Raw genomic sequence first — 17,317 nt, forward strand, 5'->3', positions numbered from 1 at the left:
ACTCTTACCCTTGAGAAGGGTAAGGTAGAAGGCAGCACAACCTGTGACTTTGTTTATAATAGTGGGCAAGAATATTTTAGAAGATAAGATTCTGTTACTTTAAAACCTTTGTGTTTCTTTCTTTCTTTTTTTTTTTCGCTTTCAGGCAAATTTGTGTTTTGTGGATATTGACAACCATTTTATTGAGTTGCCTGAGGAATTCCCGCAGTTCCCCAATAAAGTGGATTTTATCCAGGAACTGTCTGAAGTTCTTCTTCAGTTCGGGATCCCCCCTGAGGGCAGCCTGCACTGCAGTGAGAGCGCCACCAAGCTGAAGAACCTGGTCCTCAAAGACCTGGTCAACGACAAGAAGAACGGCAACGTCCCTGCGAGCAGCATCAGCGTGTACGAGCTGCTGAGGGGCAACGAGACCATCGCCCGCCTCCAGGCCCTGGCCCAGAGGACCGGTGTCGCCGTGGGGCAGGTGGACCTCTCGGCCTCTCTGGGTGAGAAAGAAAAGGACGTGAAACTGCAGTGCGAGGAGGCAGAGCTGAGGGACTACCAGCTCAACGTGCAGCTCCGAGAGGTCTTTGCCAACCGCTTCACGCAGATGTTTGCAGATTATGAAGCGTTTGTGATCCAGACCGCCCAGGACATGGAGTCGTGGCTGACCAACCGGGAGCAGATGCAGAACTTTGACAAAGTAAAAGAACCAGAGTTTCCCTTCCTACGACTCTTAGTGGGCTACGTGTTACAGATTTTGTTAACTTCTTTTTAGTACAGATTTTTTCCTCTCCCTTCCATTGAGAACTTTTCTTGTCGGGAGGGAAGTAGCTCAGTGGTGGGGCCCACGCTTAGCATGCGCGAGGTCCTGAGTTCCATCTCCAGTACCTCTGTTAAACCCCTCACCCCAAAAAGCTTTTCTTTACCAGTATTTAATACTAAATATAAAAATTTCACAGGAAAATAAATAAACTAGTTCCTTAAGTTTCTCACTAAATTATGTATTAACTTGCCTTTAACCTCATTTTAAGATTTTCTATACTTTGAAGATGCTTGAATTATAGAAACTCTTAAATTTCACATGTCTTTCAAATCTGTTAACACAGTCTGACCTTGTAAGAGATTTCCTTACTCATATTTTAGGATCAAATCTAGTTAAATGAGGCTAATTTCTTTTCTAATAAATCCTTATTCTTATATTTTGTCTTCATCCTATAATGAAGTCACAATTTGTCCATGTAAAGATAACAGTTTAGTTTCAAAAGGTAAATTTTTATCTCATTTTAGGATCAAAAGAGAAAGAAAATGAATAAATTAGGTTTTATGACTTTAAGGCTCTGTGCCAAAGTTTTTGGAATGGGAAGGCAGAAAATGACACCATCTTTTGGTTGTCCTGCTGAACTTGAAGCTTCTTTCTAAGGTCTGCTGTGGAGTATTCCTCTGCCAGTTTCCTTGACATATTCACCATATTTTCATTCAGATAGAAGCACTTAAGGGTGTGCAGTAACTCCTTCAGTTCTCTAGGGGATAGTTCGGTCCCTTGCTTCTGTGAATGCCAAGGCATGATACTGCTATTGGAATGAATCATGGCTTTTTGCTAAGTGGTATCTTTGTGTCATGGAAGACGTCTCAGAGGGGCTGATATGTTCTAGGAGTCTAATCTACAATCTTGGAGTATCTGACAAATAAATGTTAATGAAATATTTTTGTGAAGGTAGGCAGTATAAAAGATTATTTTCTGATGTCATGAGATTTTTTTTTTAGATGAGTTATATAAACTGCATTGAACAGTTAAGTTCTGATGCACTTTATGTTTGAGAAAACGTATTTAATTCAGAAGCCTGCAGTCTGCTCTGAGGTTCCTTTCTCGTTGAGCTCAACCATTTTCCCACATTGTTTTCCTGGCCAGCTTGGAGCTAATCTGTGTATACTCAGGGTTTATCCTTGGAGCAATTCAAATTCTTATCTAAATTGAGCACTGGTACTTTCTTCTTTCTTAATCTTTCTGTAGCTTCAAACTATAAATTGAATTCTTTTTATATAACCCCTAGAGAAATGAAAGTTTTGTGTTGGATGCCAGAAGGCTTCTAATCATCTCATTTTTCACTAGGACAATTTACAGGACTACCACGTACTGGTCCTGGAGACAAGTCTTTGCTGACCTAAGTGTTGTAGCCCACAAGGATCTGAGTAGCAAAAGCCAGACATTTGGTCCATTTAGGAAGAAAGGCTGTTTGCTGTATGAAAAGTAAAATTGATATTTATCTGTAAAATATCTTTTGAAGAGGTGAACTGATTTCCGGAAACTGCTGTGAACCTTTCTGTGGCTCTTTGGGTTTATGTAGCTGCATCTGAACTATGGAGGCACTTAAATTGAATGAATGGCTTTCAGTAAGGAGTTTTTTTAAAAGGCTTCCTAAATTTTAGAATGAAAAGTGAATATGCTAGGAGGGAGCTAATGAGTATTCAGGAGAGCAACCTTATGTCAGAACTTCCCCTTCCCCTTTCCCCTCTGGCTTCCCCTCACCGCACCTTCTCAAAAGGGTGGGAAGCAGAACCAGCCCAGCAGCTGAAACAGTGATCCGAATTTCAGGTGCTGCCACACTGTGGCTAGAATCCCTCTACACACATGGACCTGAAGAACCAAAGGCAAAAAAAGAAGCCGTTGAATCAGAGCCTGATTACAGTTTACCAGACTATTCCAAGCAGCAGACAAGCTGGTACCAGGAACATGTGGCTGGTGGTACATGTTTTCCAAAGGCTTAGCTTGCTTTGGATGGTTTTTCAGGCAACGCTTTTTTTAGTTGTTAAGGCCCAGACTATTCTGTCAGCACAGATCTGGATGAAGTGTGATCTTGGATTAGCACTCATCCATCGGTCTCTAACTGTGGGGGCCTAAGAAGAACTTGAAGAACAAAAAGACTTCACCCGTAAGCACAAAGTCCATGTTGCTGGTGTTTTAAGGTTACTGCTGATGTGTATATGGATATGTCACTGTTGGATCAGTCAGTCACTTACTGCCTTGTAACGTGGAGGTATTTGGCAGAGGCTGGGGACAGAGAGAAGAAATTACAGCTCACTGGGGAAAGGGGTCAAGTTTAACGGTAAGCGAAGAGGATGATTAACGATCATGTAGCAACTGATCCACTGTCTCTCATTCAGGGCGCCTCTTTTCTACATAATGGCCGTGAGGACCAGAATGTAAATCAGTTTTGAAAGGTAGGATCAGTGCTAAAGACCTAAGTGACCTGAATTCTATGAATTTAGAAGAAAGGAAGGAAAAGCAGATTTTTAAGGATTTTTAAATTTCAAGCTTCCATTTTGTGTGTTATAAGACGAAAAAGGAATGATGACTTAGCAACAGATAATTGTTGGATTTATCACGCAGTCCTGAGATGGTCTCTTTGCACTAATAATCTCCTAATTATCTCATTACAGGCTTCCTTTCTGTCTGACCAGCCTGAGCCTTACCTGCCATTTCTTTCACGCTTCATTGAAACACAGATGTTTGCCACCTTTATTGATAATAAAATCATGTCTCAGTGGGAAGAGAAAGATCCTTTGCTTCGAGTCTTTGACTCTCGGATCGAGAAGATAAGACTGTACAACGTAAGGGCCCCCACCTTGAGGACGTCTATATATCAGAAGTGCGGCACTTTAAAAGAAGCAGGTACATTTGTCATGCCTTTTGAGATTAGCTGGGAAGCCATGATCATTTCTCTTGACACTTTGTTGGCCTGATAAAGCACAGAATTAATCCCCAGTCTTAGACATCATGGTTGATCCTTGTACTGTATCCGGAGATGCTTTCTGTAGTTTTTGTTCCCTTCTATTCTGTGAGCTGATGTCTGTCTGCCTTCTGCTTCACGTTCCTCTTCCCTCAGAAGAAGAAAAACAATACAGTTGAAGCAGCTGAATGGAATATAACTACAAGGTTGCTGTGATTTTTGTCTTATTCTCTTTACTGCCTTAATGGAAAAAGGTTCATTTCTGTCTTGCTGTTCATTTTGCTCTTTTGCTTATTTACCTCTTCTCTCTTCATCCAAGGAAAGATAAGTATTAACCTCAAGTAGTCAATTTGAGTTGCTGCCTAATTTGCATGACCAAAACAGTATCTTTACTTTAGTGGTGCCATTCATTAAAAAGCTTCATTTATTGAAATTAAATCTCTAGATTCTTGTATTCAAATTAGAGGCTCCCCACCCCTGACACTTGTTTTTCCCTCTGAGAATTATGAGTCTTGGCCAATCTTGTCTGGCAGTGCAAGAGTCCATTACATAAATAATCATGTTGATAGTCAGTGTGTCCTGAGTACCTACTCTGTGCCGGACATTATCCCAGCTGTCTCGTGTGCATTTTTGCATTTGACCTTAATAATGGGGGGGTGTGGACACGGTTTATTGTTTGTTTCGCAACTGTCTTCATCTTACGGTTGAGCGGACAGAGAGGTCACTTGCTTGTGGTTCCATTGCTAGTGGCTGGTGGGGGCCTTTCTTATTGTTGTGATGTGATGACCTGCACGGGGAAACCCTGCGGACCCCTGGCAGGTGCTGTGACCTATGCTTGTAGGTGAATTGAAGCCCTGCAGGGGCGCATGGTGCCCGGACCTGCCCTGGGCATGTATAAACTTAGTGTCTAACCCTGAAAAAGAAGAGTTTCAACCTGGATTTGACTGATTCTAGCACCTGAAGTCTTACTACCACGTCAGCTGTTCCTGCAACCAACATGTGAAATGTACCAATCCACACTGTCTTTACACACTTACACCTGGTTCCCAGCTCTTTGCCAGATAAACTGGTATCTGTCCCTTGAGAGCCCTTCCTTTTAGTTCTTTCCCTCCAAAGGTAGGAGCTATTTGAAAGCAATTTTTTGTCTGGAGCAAAAGGAGGCAGCAAATGTGGGTTTTCTTTTCTCTGCCCGTGTTGCTTGCCTTTCTCACTTTATTTTACGCAGATCAGATTACAGGAGCGGCAATGCTGTAGATGTAGCGTATTTTAGGGAAAGAAGTACATAAGTGCTACCACGTGTGCCGCCTTAGAGGTCTCTGATACTTGCTGAAACATCGTCGTGTCGTGCCCCAGCTGTGAGGGTAGGTCCCGGGAGCCCCTTCGGGAAGTGACAGTTGCCTCTGTGTTTTGGAAATTGAGGGAGCAGAGAGAATGAAATTGGCTGCGCCTGTTCGGAGAATAGTATGACTTTCAGTGCTTTGATAGCCATGTAAATAGTATAATGTCTTGTTGAGCAAATTTTATTCCTCCCTTCCTGACAGAATTTTTTAAATGGAGCTAAGCAGTGATTGCTCTATTTGCATCCTTCTAGAAATCTTTTCAATTAAAACAGATTTTCTGTCAGCCTCTCAGAGTTTGGTACTCCTGCTGTCATCACAGAAATTATATAATACTCTTGAAAATGTACCATTATAGATGTAACATATGAAAGAGACAGTAGGCTAAATTAGGAATAGTCCCCCTGGAACTTACTCTGTCAAAGACTTCTTTAAGAAGTAAGGGAGGCAGTTGGCTGAGACTGTGTGTGTCCCCCATAAACCAGGAGGTGGTTTCTTTTATCGGGTAAGAGTGCCTCCTCCGCACCCCTCACCCCCAACAAAAACTACAGAGATTGGGATTTTGTTGTTGACATTGGGTTTGATTGTGTACCACTTTTTTTGTCCTTCATTGTTTTGCTTTTGTTTCTGTTTTGCCTCCAACTAAGACGACTTTTGACTTGCAGGTGTGCTGTGCAGACAGAGGCGCTCTGCCACTGGCCTTGTTGCCCCAGAACCCCATGATTTCTGTGCAGAAAGACCACAAGTTGATAGTAACGCAGAGCTTTTTATTTTTTTATTCTCTACCGGTCACAGAAAATGAGTTTTGGCACAAACCCTTGAAAGTCTAACAACAGGCCCATGAGCTCTAAAAGCAGGCATTTAATAATTTCTGAATGTTCAGTGTTCACTGGTGGTATAATCGCTGAAAAGTAACGTTGCATCATGTTCCCTGTGGCAGTCCTATAAACCCTAGATTATTAATTGTGAATCATGATTTTTGTTTTTCACAAAGCTTCCTGACTGAAAGAGAGTAACTCAGTATCAGAAGGATTTCTCTGTCATTTTAAATCCAGTGGAAAAACTGAAGCTACTTTCCCCCGTTTTTGCTTTTGTGAGGACAGAAGCACTCATTGGCAGAAGTGGAATTTTGTCTTTTCCATGGAACATAAAATTGTGGTATTTCATGGAATATAAAATTGGCAGGGACTTTAGAGAATTGCATGCTATGTATGAATCTAAGGATGATTTGCCTAAACCATCTGTTAACTTTGTTTCATGTTAGGAAGCATTGAGAGTATAGATACGGTTTTGGAGAGTCAGGGGGCATCGCTGAAAATTAAATACCATTTCACATTAAAACATGGCATCCTTTTGCCCAGCCAAGAACATATGGACTGTGATTCAAGAGAAGTTACTAGTTACACATTAAAAATAAAATGAAATTCAAAAAAGTTTTGGATAAATTCATGAGTTACCAAGAAACATTATGGAAGCTTAAAGTAGATGTCTAACATTTTGAAGTTGAAAGTCGTAGAGGATGTTAGTGCCTTCTGCACACATCCCTTAATGCTGCAGACACAAACAACCGGCCGAGGGCACATCCATCTCATGTAAGATGGTGTTAAGCAGATTCTTTTGACAGGAGTGGAATATGTCATGGCCAGATCGCTCACCTCCCAAAAAAGAATCTTTTTTAGAACGCATATGGGGAATAACCAACAGTATTTAATCTGCCGCTATCAAATGGGGCAAAATAAACTGACCCTCTGAAATAGTTACAAAAATACCTTTTTGCTTCTCTGAAATCCCGAGATTGGCAGTCCCCACAGCGCGCCCTGTTCATCAAACAACCACACTTCCTGCGGCTTCTTCCCTGTGGTAATCGTCTCTAGGCAGGAGATGCGAGGCTAGTCTTGCTTCACAAGTATTATATTTTCTCCCGAAAATTCAATTGATAAAAACACTTAAAATCAGATTTTTATTTTTTTAACCAGAGAAATTGTTCACTGTTTTCCTAGGTCTTTGAAACATCTTTTAACTTTAAGTGGTTTTAAAATAGACGAGTAACTCCTACCTTTATCTCTGGCCTGTTTTATTCTTCAAAAGGCAGTTTCTTATCCTCTGGACATTTTCTAAATGCCTACTTACTTTGTTTTTCTCTGCGTTATCCCTTTCGATCTAATAAACACTCCTAAATGACTCCCGCTAATGAGAATGTGACCGTTGCTGACAGTGAGGTCATAACCTTTACACAGTTCCTTGTTTTACAAATGGAGAATCATGAATATTTAATGGGTCTTTTGCACAAAGAAATAAAGTAACATACGGCTACAGTGCTTGCTTTTTCCTTCCCTTCACTTGTCTTTTAGCTCAAGGAGAGTATTTTATTGGCCATCATTTTTTAAATGTACTGAGAACCACATTTTCATTAAGAATACCAAATTTCTCACTTAAGGGAAACTGTTTCACTAAATTATAGATTTTTCTTTAACCCCACTGTCTTGCTTTTAACAAATGCAGAAAATACCAGGAAAATTAATTATCTAGTATTTACTTAAAATTAACCTTTTTATACATATGTTGTACTGATTCCTGGTGAGCTTTTGTAAAAATCTATTTCAGACTATCAGAAAGATTGAGTTTCTTGCCACTGCATGAGTGGAGGAAGCACTGTTTTTTAAGGTTTAGCCAGTGAAATGTCTCTAATGTGTTATAAATTTAATTTATAGCGCAATCAATTGAACAGCGACTGATGAAAATGGATCACACTGCAATCCACCCACATCTACTCGACATGAAAATTGGTCAAGGCAAATATGAGCAAGGATTCTTTCCAAAGTTACAGTCTGATGTCTTGGCAACAGGACCAACTAATAATAAGTAAGCACGTTCTTCACTTGAGTGGGTGGTGGAAGGAACAGAGGAAGGGTGCCGCGCTCTGCACCTCTCACAGGGAGTGTGTAACCGCCGGACATTTGGTCAATCTCATTACTTTCTTCAAAGACCAAATTAATCCATTTGAAATATTAAGTGACACTCTACGAGTATTTGACTTTAAATTCCATCGTGTAAGAAAATCCATAGAATAGAGATTTTTTTTTCTAAGTAATGTGCACTTGGGAATGGTTTCACTGTAAGTAACTGTGTCTGGTTATAATGCTTACACTGAATTAGAAAAGTTACACTTTTACTGCCTCTGCGTTAGTTTCCTAGGACTGCTGCAACAGAGCACTGTGAACTTGGTGGCTTAAAAAAGCAGAAATTTATTCTTTCACAGTTCTGGAGGCTGGAAGTCCAAAATCAAGGTGCTGGCAGGGGTATGCTCCCTTCAAGGCCTCCAGGAGAGGCCTAGCCTCTTCCACCTTCTGGTAGCCCCAGGCGTTCTTCGGCTTATAGTAGCTTAACTCCAGTGTCTGCCTCTGACTACACGTGGCTACCATCCCTCTATGTCTGTGTCCACAATTCTCTCTTCTTTAAGGGCACCAGTTACATTGGATTAGGGCCCATGCTAACGACCTCATCTTAATTTGATTACATCTGCAAAGACCCTGTTTCCAAGTAAGGTCACGTTCACAGGTTAAGGCTTCAGCGTATCTTTTAGGGACTTGCAGTTCAGCCCATGGCACCATCTCTGTACTTTTAAGTATCAAGTACAGAAATTACAAAACAACCAAAAATAAAAAGGTGTCAACCCTATCATCCTTTATGGTAGATGATTCCATTCAGAAAATATCTGAATATGTTTAAAATTGAAAACAGTTATTTGGGCCTAGGGGAATTCTTGATTTTAGGTGAATTCAGGTGTTTTATTAACAAGTTGATGATAAGGAAGGATTTTACAAAAAAAAGAACTGTTAAGAGAGTATTAATGAATGGGGAATATGATAAGTTGGAAAAAAGGCTTTAAACTAGAAATTGGCAGTTCAGGAATTTCGTTCATTCCTGACCACTGACCAGTGTGGGATCCTTGGACAAGTCAGAATCACTTGCCTCTTTCCTCATCTGAAAACACTCCAACATTTTACAGTATCTGTGATCTTATTAAAGAGGCTCAGAGAAGGAAAGGGAAAAGCCAGGCAGTGGCAAAGAAATGGAACAGAAAACCCATTAGAGACTGGGCACACGACATGGAAGTGGCGTTCAGCCACCAGCACTGTCAGAAGGCGAGCAGAGACTCGGCGAGGGGAGCAGGACTGTTGGACTTGTGCCTTTTAACCTAAGTGGCCGAAGCTGAAGTATAATCTGCAGGTTCTTGAAAGTATATACTTAAAAGTATGATGTTTCTGTCCTCCTGATGATCTGCTGAGCTGTATGTTGCAAAATTTTTGGTCCTTCTTTACTTCCCAAGAGACATCGTGATTTTATTGGTCAGGAAAAACGAAAGCATAGTAAATTATCATGTATGATGGTAACACTTGGTGTAATTTAATAAGCACTGTACTAAGCTAAATATTTGTTATTTGTAGTTTCTTGGGATGCATATATATATATATGATAATATTTGTGTATCCTTGTGTTTGCACTATTAATGTCCTGTTTTTAATAATCTGAAAGGAATGAAACCTTTACCGTTTTCCCAGCTGAAGGTGTTTCTTTAAATATGTTTCTGAAATGTGCCAGAATTATTGATTCATTTAGGCTCTCCACAGGAGAAAACTACATGATAGCAAACGCATCAAAGGAAAACAAACGGTGGGTGTGAATTAAGGAAAGCAGTTATAGTGCTATGTATGCAGTAATATATTCCATGGTTGTTTCTTTTCCTTCCGGAGCCTGGGACAGGCGTACGTTGGAGATACTGGGGGTTTGGTTCCAGACTACCACAGTAAAGCGAATATCACAACAAAGCAAGAATGTTTTGGTTTCCTAGGGCATGTATAAGTTATATTTACACTATGCTATTGTGTGTTCAGTGTGCAGTAGCATTATGTCTGAAAAAAACACAATATATGTATCTTAATTAAAAATACTTCATTGCTAAAAAAATGCTAGCCATCATCTGACCACACAGGGTTGCCACAGGCTTTGAATCTGTAAAAAATACAGTATTTTCGAAGTCCAGTAAAACGAAGTGTGCTTGTATTTATCATTATAAACATCCACCCCCTTTCAGATCTCAGTCAAAAAGTTTGGAAGCCTTCATCACTACTTTATTTATAGTAATTATTATCCACGTTTGTAGATGTGGAGGTCGCACTGCTCATGTTACTAAGCTGATCTGCACTGGCTTCTGTGTCGACTGCCTTCAATCCATCAGTCACTGGTCCTTATTACAAGCACATCCCTATATACCAAACCTGTATCGTTTTACTCATTTTATGAATGAGGCTCAGAGATAGTCAGCAACGTGTTTCAGGGTCACATAGTAGAAGTGGTCAAACCTAGGTCTGCTGGTCCGGGGGCCCAAGCACTTAACCATTATCCTCATATACTGCGTGGCTCTGTCCCTGTAATACAGAGGTGACTCGTGTCTTTGTTACTTTCGGAGTTGGATATTTTGCTTTGGTAGCCCCCAAGAAATTTTGAATAATCTAAAATGCTGAGCATAAGGGAGGTTAGCAATGGCTTGTCGTACTGATCTAATGAGGTGTTTCAGAATGAAAAGAGCCCTCAGGTGCCTCCCTTTAGGCTCACACTGGGTTGTTAAGAAGGGTGGACCCAAAAGAAGATAGGATAATACTCTGAGAAGCAAGATACATTCCCAGGCACCATCTTCCTTCTTGAACAGCCGCATGAAGCAAGGATTGGGATCCAACAGCCTAATCTGAAGCGATGCCCTTGTCATGTGTCTGTAGGAGTCCGAGCTTGGGTTCGTGGCAGAGTTAGGATGAGAACCCAGGTGTCTTACTCCTGGAAGCATGTTCATTCATAAAGACTGGGGAGGTCTGGAATATCTTCGGTGCCAGCATCCTTTTACGTATTTGGAAAGGGAGCACTGTGCAGTAAAGTAAATGAGTTGTGGATTTGTTAAAAAAAAGAAAAAACTTTATTTGATTGAACTCTTTTATTTAAATAGGTTGTTCCAACTTTAACGAAGACAGTCAAGGAGGAGGATTCACTAGAAAGGTGGAAAAGTTATGTGTTCAGAATGAAATCTTGCCCTCCTGTAGATAATGCAGCTGTTTATACAAAACTCTTAGGGAGGAAGGTCGTAGGGAGATTTTAATATGCTGCTTACGAGGACAGAAGTGAATAGCTAATGGCTGAAAATTTTACCTTACTTACTTTAGTTAATTTGCAGGGTTTCACCCTCCATTGAAGAGCTATCCTTGCTTTTATAAACACTGAACTCAAAATGTGCTAGGAAATGTTGACCAGTAAGGGGATTCAGACTTTCCAGAAGACTGTCCTAGATACAGTGTTCTGTTTTTGAGAAGTGGATGAGAGTTTTTCACCAGAATAGACTAGTCATCAGTTTATTCATTTTTTCTTATGTTTGTAAAATATCCTGATTTTTCACCTCACTTGGATATGAGTAGACTATTCATTTAAATAGTTTTTATTTCCTTTTGGTAGCATTAGAATGCTCATTCATTCATTTGGCAAATATTTACGGAAGCCCTACCATACGTGAGGCACTGTCTTGTTCATTGGGAGTTGATGAATGAAATAACAAAAATCCCTGCTTTTTGTTTAGTTTGAAACAAACAAAAACTTAATGAGTAAAATAAGTAGTCTGTCAGAAAGTGGTAAGGTTTGTGAGGAAAAATAAAGCAGGGAAAGAAAGTCAGTGCTTAGGAGGGAAGATTTTAGTTTTAAAATCTTACTGCCGTATTTTATTGCTTTTAATCATACATATAATCTCAAGTTTTCCCATTTCCACACAGAACCGCAAGCATTATATTTTCAGCTAGGTTGTAGTCTGAGAGAGAAAAGATCTCAGAACTAATTTCAGGGTAAAGGGATTTATGACCCTGCCTGTGCACATGGTTGATCAGCTGTTAGAATTTCATATGCTGCTTACAAAGCAAAAGCAAAGAAGCAATCTTCAGTATTTCAACAATCGTGATCACCTTTGGTAAAATCGTGCTTAGTGAAGAAGTTTAATGGTGCAAAGGATAAATTATTTATTTAACATAGACCAGGAATGTGTGGACTTCATAGTAATTTTCTCAAGCAGATGCTCATTTCCCTGTTTTGAAAATAAAATGAAACTGGGCATTTTGTTTCATAGACTGAGTTGCTAGTTACATCATGTAAGTTAATATCTATCCTTGTCTTTTGTGCTTTCCACTTTCGCTGCCAAGAGAAAGCAGCCCCGTGTATTCATCCTATTTCTTTCCTTTATTCCTTATATAAGTTCGTTAGCTGGTGTTTATAATCACCATATTCACATTTTTACTATTTATTTGAATCTCTCTGCCCAGTAAGCCTGATTTTTTAAATCCCTGAACAAATTTCACTATCTTACACCGACAGTTTTTTGCAGGGCTGTTTCCAAGGCCTCTGGGTCTTTGTACGTTGTGTCACTTATATTTGACTCTTCCTCTTTACTGATTATGTAAGTTCATCAACTGGTGTTTGTATTTTGCTTCAGAATTGTTAAAGAAAAGAAACATTCATGACACTTGTTGAAGATGGTAAGACAATTTATTCAAGGGAGCGGGGGCAGGGGGCGCCTTTATTCAAGGTGTAGGGACCACTGCAGTGGGGTCTTGCAGAAGAAGGAGAGATTGGAGTCCAGTATGAGTACTGCACGGGCAAGTGGGAATTTATCAGCAAGGAGCAGAGTGGAGTCAGTGGATAGAAATCACTAAGAGAAATCATCGTGGGTAAGAGGAGAGTCTGACCAAACTGACTAACAGGATTCTTGCCGAAGGCAGGCCTGGGTGATCAGACATCCCCTGGGGGATGGTGGCGAGTCTAGAACCTGATTAGATACCCAGAATGATCATATAACAAGAGGGAAGATGGTTTCTGCTAAAATGTCTTAGCAACGTTCTCAGTAAAGCTAGATTTTACAAAGAAATGCACAGATGAGCTTAGGAAAGGTCAGGAGTCTTGACTAAAGTTTGGTCAAGCAAGGAATCTTTGTCAGTGTCTTGATATGCTTTTTTTCTGGGTCTTCCTTTTCAGGCACCTCAGCTCTCTGAATCCTTTTTACAGTCTCATACTGATCTTTTAACTGACTCAGAGATACAGAGAACTAGTGGTTACCAGTGGGGATTAAGAAGTACAAACTATTATGTATAAAATAAATACATTGCAGCACAGGGAATGTAGCCAGCATTTTATAATAACTATGAATGGAATATAACCTTTCAAAATTGTGAATCTGAATCACTTTTGTTGGACACCTGAAACCAATGTAATATTGTACGTCAACTATACCTCGGTTTAAAAAAATACAAATAAAACCACTCATAATGCCATCACCATGAGATGTTAACATTTGGTGTCATGCCTTTCCGTTGTATCATTGTGTAGATCCTGACATGTGTGTATGTCCAGTTGTTGGTTTTTTTTTTTTTTTTTACAAAATTAGGAAATTGTTTTTACAATGTTGTGTCTTGCTTTTTCATTCATTATTTTATCATGAACACACTTCCACGTTATTGATAGTCCTAGTAACTCAATTTTTTTAAATGACTATATGATCTTTCATTGTATAGCACCCCCTACTGTTGAACATTTAGGTTGTTTTGAGCACATTCACTTGATTCTCAGTAACTGTCAGTCTTAAGATTTGCTATTCAAAAGCTTTTTGGAAAAAGTTTGCATTAAACATGTGTATAGCATAGAAGATGCATCCTAGTTTCAGGAGCATTTAAAAGCCAAAATGGTGAGTCTTTAGAATCAAAGAAACACAGAATTGGTTATTGCATATATGCTGTGATGAACATCTATAAACCTAAATGTTAGACTGTATCTTTGATTACATTTATTTAGGGTGAATTTATAGAGAAAGATGGCTGGCAGACATGATGCCAGCTCCTCAGGAGTTTGTATTAGAGAGGATTGTACACAAAATAGAGATAAGTACTATAGCACACTGCAGTAGGTGCTATAATTGGAGTGTATAAGAGGGGTAGCTAATTTAGATTTGGAGGGATCATAGGACACTGTGTGTGTGGCCTCTGAGGCTGTCTGAAAGATGAACAGAAGTGGGCGAGATCTTCATCTTCAAAGGCTCGAAGATGAGAGAGCTTATCCCCGAACACTGAGGTTGCTGAAGGTAACGAGTTTTAAGGTAGAAAGAGTGATCAGCAGAGAGCGTAAGCTCAGAATTGAATAGTAGCCATTGGATTGGCAGTTAGGGCTCTGAATGGCTTCATTAAGAGCATTTTCAGGGAAAGAAGCTGATTTGAGATAAAGATTCAAAGATAAATAAGTAGAAGCCTTACACCTAAACTTTTCTTAAGAATTTTGTGTGACAAGAGTGAAGAAGCAGATTTAAGTGCAGCTAGACAGTGTCAAGGGAGAGACCAGCGTACTTGTAAGCTGAAGGGCAATACTTAGTTAAGAGGGGAATGGAGATAGGGCACAGGAAGTGACCGAGTGGAGCAGGTCAGGGACTCTGGTGGAAGAAATAGTCTTGAGCTGCAGCCAATATACTTTATACTTCAGGGTTAGAAGAAAGATGAGGGGGTCAGTGTGTGTGCATCATGAAAGTAAAGGGCAGGAAGAGGGAGGCAGGGCTGGGTCATCAGCTGAGTGGAGGCACTTGAGGATCAAGTGAAAGACTTGGAATAGTCTTTGAGGGGGATTGACGGGGTGTTGAGAAAAGGCAGGTAAAGTGATTCATGGTAGTCAGTCACGAGGGCAATCAAGAACTAATCGTCGTGGATGTGAGAAAGGAAAGGGGGACAGGGTTGTCGCTATCCAGGGTTTGAGGCTCTGTTGGGCGGGGAAGGTGGAAAGGGGTGGATCATTACAGAGGATACTGTGCAGTTTTTAACCTCAGTTTTAAAAGAGCATTGGTTTGTGGTGATAGTTGGACATCTCTGTGAATATACTAGAACTCCCTGAATTGGATGCTTTAAATGGGTGAATTTGGTATCTGAATTACATCTCAATAAAGCTGTTACATATATGTTTTTTAAAGAATTGATTGAAAATAAATATTGTTGGTCTTTGGGTTTGAACAGCACATTCTTTCTGTTTTGAAGGTGAGTGATGATCATACTTTTTTTCGCTGGGTGGTTTGTTTTAACCTACACCTTCTGCCTTTTCAGCCGCTGGGTAAGTCGGAGCGCCACCGCACAGCGCAGGAAGGACCGCCTTCGCCAACATTCCGAGCACGTCGGGCTGGACAACGAGCTGAGGGAGGTAAGTGGGCTGCCTCCCCCGGATGCCTTCATGCAAGAGCTGTGAGCTAGGCTTCCTTAGCCCGGCAGGTGTCATTGTGTAGATTCTTTTGTGTTCTTCTAAAAATGTCGTACAGTTATATTTTAAAATAGTAATCCTCTTGTACTGACTTACAGCTGAAAATACCCTTTCTTCTTCTACTTTTGTGATTTTAATACATCTAAGACTCTAAAACAAGTCTCCCTGTGTACCATGAGTAAAAACTAAGCTTAGGATAAATTTTTGGTCAGTGTTTCCTCTGGGGAAAAAAAAATTTATAAGAAGCGTAGACTTTCTAAGTTTCAAGTATAATTTAAACTTTGTAAGTAAAGATGTATTTGCCTGTGCTTTGTCCTTGACTTGCTGATACCATTTCTTAAAGTGCTTTTAAATTGTTTCAAATTAAGATCCATGTGCTTTATTTGTACTACTTGGAAATAGTTACACATTTGAATGATGGTAAATAATTTTAAATTATTTCTTGTGATCAAAAGCAAATGCAATCAGAAGATCTGTTAACTCTTTTCTAAACTCAAATGGGTAGAAATAAAGCAGAAACATCATTCCAAATACATACTGCTTTTTGTGGATGTGTTCATACATGTATGATTTTTAAACATTTTTTAAGAGCTGAGGCATAGCCTGTCTACTGCTTTTCTTTGAGCTACTGTAATTCTTTTCTCCCTTCCCTCCTGCTGTGACTTTATCATATGCATGCCTGTTTTGCTTGTCTCTTTCTCCCCATCCTTTTCTTTTTTGCTTTTCTGTCATTGGCACCTCTCCATCCTCTTAGCCTTCCGGGGAGCTTGTGGTCTGTCAGAACTCCATGGCGTTCTGGGAGTGGGATCAGGGCCCATCTCCTCCTGCACGACTTCCTAAAAAATCCTTCTCTGAGTGCTGCCTGGTATGTTCTCTGCCTGAAAGTGCTTTGCAGACGTTCCTGAATCTTGTCTTTGGTGTTCCTTGAATTATCCACATGCGTGAGCGCACGTAGCTCTAGAATGCCTCACATCACCTCGTGACGTGAACTCTTGGCTCTCCACTGCCTTCTGTGATTGGTACCTTCTCGTGGTGGTGTGTGCTAACAAGAGTAATTCTATCCTGTTGGCAGGTAAAACCGATCATCTGAATCCGTAATCAGTGGTATTTTGTAGGGGTGGGGGCAGTAGGGGGACTACATTTAGCATATTGTTTGTCTTCCAGATGGGGAATATATTAAATATTCAAATTTTCTTTTGTTTAAGCATTTTGCGAAAGTGTAGAAGTGACTCACTTTCAAACAGCTTTCCTCTTGCTGGGTTTTATCTCCACAGTGTTTTAACTTACCCTCCCTTATCCTGGTCTGTATTTTATATGGTCAGAAAATCAAATCATCAATATAGGATTTTAATGCTAAGAGGAACATTTGAGGTAACTGTCCAACTTGACATGATTTAACTGAAGTCCAGGAGGCTTGTCCACAGGTAAATGGACACACAGAGGCAGGGCTAGGCCCACAGGCCAGGCCTCCTGCCTCCGGGCAGGAACTCTTCCCTGTAACCCTGCACACTGTCCTGCCCTGAACAGCTGCTCACCCGAGGGCCAGAGTAACAGGACTCCTGACTGTCTTTTTTCCTGTTACGACACATTAGCCTAAACTTACTTAACTCTGCAGTGGTCTTCTCCTCACAAGCTCAGCGCCAGGTAGGGGGGTAGGGTGTTTATTAGAGAATTCAGAGGGCCTGTACTGAGGAGCAGTTAGTTCCATGTTTATTGAATAATACAATATATCTCATACACTGTTCCTGCTGGTTTGGATTTTTGGCTAGAAATGAAGAAGAGCATAGTGGAAATCTCAGAAGAAACCCCGGGTGACTTCCCTCTGTAGGGAAATGGACTTTATTATAAAAACATTCCTTGTGAAAGGTTTCTCTTTCTTCATTTTTAATCCTAAGATACACCTTTTCCCCCAAAGAAAGTCACGTTTGTCATCAGCTGTTTGCTGTAAAGGCACTGCTCTGC

The 17,317-nt window shown here is 40.3% G+C and overlaps 1 protein-coding gene across 2 annotated transcripts in view; it reads left to right on the forward strand.

Moving 5' to 3' along the window:
- Window positions 1–17,317, forward strand: part of DENND5B (DENN domain containing 5B) — a 155,081-nt gene that overhangs the window by 93,496 nt on the left and 44,268 nt on the right. For both annotated transcript variants that reach the window (XM_072954518.1, XM_072954519.1), the window contains 4 exons: window positions 146–682; window positions 3,421–3,652; window positions 7,759–7,909; window positions 15,205–15,298. In XM_072954518.1, the coding sequence (XP_072810619.1) occupies window positions 146–682; window positions 3,421–3,652; window positions 7,759–7,909; window positions 15,205–15,298 (1,014 nt within the window). The remainder of the gene's footprint in view (window positions 1–145; window positions 683–3,420; window positions 3,653–7,758; window positions 7,910–15,204; window positions 15,299–17,317) is intronic.

The sequence above is a fragment of the Vicugna pacos genome, chromosome 34 (assembly GCF_048564905.1).
Source record: "Vicugna pacos chromosome 34, VicPac4, whole genome shotgun sequence".
Taxonomy (NCBI): domain Eukaryota; kingdom Metazoa; phylum Chordata; class Mammalia; order Artiodactyla; family Camelidae; genus Vicugna; species Vicugna pacos.